The sequence below is a fragment of the Humulus lupulus genome, chromosome 5 (assembly GCF_963169125.1).
Source record: "Humulus lupulus chromosome 5, drHumLupu1.1, whole genome shotgun sequence".
In the NCBI taxonomy this organism is placed as follows: Eukaryota; Viridiplantae; Streptophyta; class Magnoliopsida; order Rosales; family Cannabaceae; genus Humulus; species Humulus lupulus.
In genome coordinates this window covers 25,802,965-25,808,210 of record NC_084797.1, presented here as the reverse complement: position 1 = coordinate 25,808,210, position 5,246 = coordinate 25,802,965, and the positions used below count along the sequence as shown (strand labels likewise).

The 5,246-nt window shown below is 30.0% G+C and overlaps 1 protein-coding gene across 1 annotated transcript; it reads left to right on the top strand.

The window, feature by feature from the left end:
* The first annotated feature begins 1,170 nt into the window (after positions 1-1,170).
* LOC133834650 (protein SGT1 homolog B-like) lies at positions 1,171-5,029 on the top strand. The gene is made up of 10 exons (XM_062264323.1): positions 1,171-1,428; positions 1,916-1,985; positions 2,431-2,555; positions 2,738-2,870; positions 3,006-3,102; positions 3,195-3,260; positions 3,860-4,001; positions 4,148-4,230; positions 4,329-4,433; positions 4,637-5,029. Exons 1-10 carry the CDS (start codon positions 1,269-1,271, stop codon positions 4,742-4,744), a joined length of 1,089 nt encoding a protein of 362 aa, XP_062120307.1. The 5' UTR covers positions 1,171-1,268; the 3' UTR covers positions 4,745-5,029.
* Positions 5,030-5,246: the final 217 nt, after the last annotated feature.

Below are 5,246 nucleotides of genomic sequence, written 5' to 3'. Positions count from 1 at the left end.
ATAAGAATATTCCATTAAAATTAACTATTAAAAAATAAAAAACCGTTAAAACTAAGAATTTTCGTTATCTACACACTTTTTATATAGAAGAGATTTACATGGCTACGTGACATATGTATATAAATTACAATAATATTTAAAAAGAAATTAATAATAGAAATAAAATAAGAAGAGAAAAAGTCATAGTGTAGAGTAGTATACATGCATAAACTATTTTAATTAACTAATTACTTAATTTTTGTTTAAGTTTATTTTTGTTCAAGAGATTATATATTAAATGTTTAATATAATATTAATATTATACTTGAATTTTAAATTTAAGTTTGTTGCTAGTTGATAGAAGATTATATTATATTATATGTTTAATATGATATTATTCTAATAATAAAACCATATATTTTATTATTTTTAAATAATTATCATTGTAAAATATCTTATTTTAATTTTTTATTTATTTAATTCTATTTAGGTTTAAGTGAATATCTCAAAAATATTATATTTTAAATTATTTAATTAAGTTTATATTTATTATTTTAAATATTATTATAATATTTATATTTTATAACATTTAAATTTATATTAATATAAGTACTAAATATTTATTTTAGCAAACTTTAAATATTTATTCTAGTAAAATTTTATAAAAATTATGATTAAATATTATGTGTTATATATTATTATTATAATAATATTTTATAACATTTGAATTTATATAGATATAATTAATAAATATCTAGTATAATATTAAATATTATTATAATAATAGTTTATAATATCTAATGATATTTTATAATATTTGAATTTAATAATATTTTATAATAAATATCTGATATTTTTTAATATTTGAATTTATATTAATGTAATTAATAAATATTTATTTTTAATTAATTTTTAAAATATATTTTGTTAAATATATAAAATTTTCATTGAAGTTAAAGTTAACAAAAGAAAGAATACAAACAAGAATTTATATTTTCAATACACTTTTTATATGGAGGAAGATATAACGAAAAATATAAATACTTTTATTCATAATAACTAATAAAAAGAAAAGAAGTTTCAATGATTTCATAATAAATAAAAAATTGAACAATTAATATGTAAATACAATTGGAGGGGATTGATTGGTTTGGAATATGTATGGCCACCTCCTCAAGTCAAGTTTATTCTCTTTTTAAGTCGTCTCTTTCTCTCTCTAATTACCCAAAGAAAAACCAGCGCTTTTTTCTACTTCTAGACCTTTCTTCCTCCGCTGACTCCGGTCGATTATGGCGTCCGATCTCGAAAAACAGGCTAAAGAGGCCTTCATTGATGATCACTTCCAGCTTGCCGCCGACCTCCTCTCCCAAGCCATCGATATTTGCCCTAGCAACGCTGACCTTTATCTCGACCGTGCCCAGGCTAACATCAAACTCGCCAATTTCACTGGTAACCCTCCGCTTCCTCCCAATTTCGTATTATTTTTTAAAACTTGTACTTCCTTTACTCTCTTATACCATCAAGGAACAATTTTTTTTTCAAAAAGTTATTTTTTTGGTGGTCGCCTTAACGGTTGGCTCACTGCTCATGTTACTCAAACGCTTGGTTTATGTGTGGTTTTTTTTATATGGATATTTATTGTTCGTTTGTTTCTTATAGATTGACGAATTAATGCTTTTTTCTCTTTGGGTGTGTATCTGTATATTTTAGACTTGGGGGTTCGATCTTACTATTGAGAAGAGTAACCCATGTACTTGTAAACCTTTTTTTTTTCACACACCCAAAATATTATATGATTTAGTTCTGATATCCGTTTGATGTTCATGAAGATATATATACATACACATATATATTGATAAGATATTTAGTTTGGAATGCTATTCAATGTACTAATGTTCTTATTGTTGCTTTACTTTTGTTGGTGAATGCTATCCAGAAGCTGTTGCAGATGCAAACAGGGCGATCGAGTTGGAACCATCAAATGCGAAAGCCTACCTGCGAAAAGGGTGTGTAGTTGATGAACGTTTTACCATCTGAGCATATGTGTTGGATCTAGTTATTATAGACTGTAATAAACGTTTAATATCTTAGGTGGATTAGTCATTATAGGCTAGTGTGATTGTTTAATATCTTTGGTGGACTGAATTTAACAAGTTCATGTTTACTTTTGCTGTTTGTGTCATCTAAATTATACTTGTTAATTTATGAAGTATATTTCTGTATGTGGCCTTCAGAAAGGGGTCCGGATTTACTTTTTGGTCCTTTTTTCTCTCTGACAATTTAAAGATGGTAGTAGTTGTAGCTAGTTAGTTGTATGCCTAACATGACATCCTATTTTTTTTTTTTTTTCTTTTCTTTCTTTCTTTTTTTTTTTCTTCCTGTATAAGGGGTTTATATTTCGACGATATGAGTTTGATAAGTCTCTACTACTCTTTTCTCGCTGTTTTGCAGAAACGCTTGCATCAAGCTTGAAGAATTTCAGACTGCGAAGGCAGCCTTGGAAAAAGGTGCTTCTTTGGCGCCAGGAGATGCTAGGTTTACTAATTTGATTAAAGAATGCGATCAGCGTATAGCAGGTTGGTAATTGCTTGTTACAAGCATACACCTTTCAGTGATACATGTAACTGGTGATATTAAAGAATGCGTTGTATGATTGGGATGGGATACATTTTGGAAGGGAGGAAATATTTAGGAAAGACAACATCATGTCAAAAAAATTTCAATGACCCTTTGTTTATGGATTTTCATATCAATTTAGAGGAAACTAGTGATCTACAACAGAAATCATTGGAGACAACCAGTAGCACAAGTGTGTCTACAGAAGATGTTCAGCTTGTTGTGGACAACCCTCCCAACGAGGTGACAGTAGCACCTGCCAAACCAAAATACAGGCAAGTTTGCTTTTGATGCATTCATAATTATTTATGGATAAGTGGTATTGTTTTCATTCAACTTCTCATAAGTGTTTATGGGAATATCCAAATATGAGATAAATATCTTATCATTTTGGGTTTAAACCTCTGCAGGCATGAACACTACCAAAAGCCAGAAGAAGTGGTCGTGACGATATTCGCTAAGGGTGTACCTGCTAAAAATGTTTCTGTCGATTTTGGTGAACAAATAGTATGTTTTGTACCACTGTTCCTGTCATCATTTACCTTGTCTTATGTTTTGTCTGTGTTTTAGATCTCTGAATTTTTGCTTGTTGTTTCCAGATAAGTGTTAGCATTGATGTTCCTGGGGAGGATGCTTATCATTTTCAGCCTCGCTTGTTTGGGAAGGTAAGGACTATGCTGATGAGGTTATTATAGTGTATTATCTTTCTTTTCACTTGTTGATTACAACAATTAATTTATATTACAAATTATATAAATATTTATTAACTACTATATTATACACTCATATATGTAATTAGTTAATAAACAAAAAGCAAATTAAAATTATATTTATTCTACTCAAAATAAATAATACATGTTAGTACTTTCCAATTGGTGCTAATTTTTTATAATATAATGCATGGTGTAATTATCGGATTTTTAATGCTATTTGTATTCAGTTTTAGTGTTTTTATATTAGATATTTGATTTAGTTTATTATAAATGTTTATATATTAGCAATACTGAAATTAAACGAGTGAAGAGTAACCAATAAATGAAAAAAAAGGATACAAATGGAAAATAAATTTACTATAGGTGTAAAGAAGGGCTATTATTGGCATTTCTTCTTAAACGTTTGCGTTGGAGATTCTGTAAATCAAACTTCTTTTGCTACATTCACGTCTAATGATTTTGTTTTTTTAGTCATTTATTCATTTGCTAGGTTTGGTTTTCTTTATCATGGAAGGTTTACATAAGTTTTTTGCCTCCTTTTTCATAAGCAGATTATACCTGAGAAGTGCAGATATGATGTTTTGTCAACCAAAGTTGAGATTCGCCTTGCAAAGGCTGAAGCAATACAGTGGGCATCTCTTGAATTCAACAAGGATATTTCTGTTCATCAAAGGGTGAAACCTTCATCCTCAGGTAGGCACAGGCTATCATTTACATGGTCTTGAAGAGATCATACTTTATACTGAATTGTTCCATTTAGTCTTTTATTGTGTTTATCATAAATATTTGCACACACGCTTTATTATTCATAATCTCAATTCCTGTGGCCAAATTTGCAGTTGCTATAACTGAAAGGCCAACTTACCCATCATCAAAATCTAAGGTAGATTGGGACAAGATAGAAGCTGATGTGAAGAAACAGGTGTGCCTTTACTCTCTCAATTTACTTCCATTGATATCTGCTCCTACATATTTACAGGTGCTTTTCTTAACTCACCCTGTTCTGACTTCTGACATCAGGAGAAGGATGAGAAGCTGGATGGTGATGCAGCTTTGAACAAATTTTTCAGGGAAATATATCAAGATGCCGATGAGGACACAAGAAGAGCCATGAGCAAATCTTTTGTAAGACATTCGTCTTAAATCTATTCAACTGTCAAAATTTATAATTTGACAAATCTTTCAACTGTTGGCATTGAGCTCGATAATTTTGGTGAAGCTTCAGTCACTTGTAAAAAGAAGAAACTTGGGTAGGATAGGACCAATTCTGTGCGTCGAATTGCTTTGTAATGTTGGATTATTTGTTTTCTGTTGATGATCATGTACAGGTGGAGTCTCACGGAACAGTGCTGTCTACAAATTGGAAGGAAGTTGGTTCGAAGAAGGTGGAGGGAAGTCCTCCTGATGGTATGGAGTTGAAGAAATGGGAGTACTAAGTGATGGATGTTCTATTTGGTGGATATGATTGTTTATTTTGCAAGCATGTCGATTTTGTTTTGAGGACATTGCTTATTGATATAATTTATTATTTCCGACTGGTTGGTTGGTTCTTGCTTGTGTCTTTGTTCATGTTTTTCATCTCATTTTTAACCTTGTCCCTGTATGATCCACGTTCTCAGTGTACTATCTCTCAAAACTGTAAAAGTGAACTTCTGACACGTTCTTAGTTCTGTACTTATTTTTGTTCATTTTGTTCTTATGTGAGAATAATGTTTAGTGCAGATTATGTGTTTTTAATGATTATTCTAAATTTGAGTCGGTATGTTTTTTGACAATTAAATGGGCCACCTATAGTTTGTGGGTTAATTTTGCTTGGCGACTTTAACACTTCGCTTGACCTATTACTTTAGTCCTAGTTAATACATTTTTACCTATCATTTAATCATCTGTGATAGTTGGGTCTTTGAAAAAAAAAATATTCTTAAAGATGCAGTTATA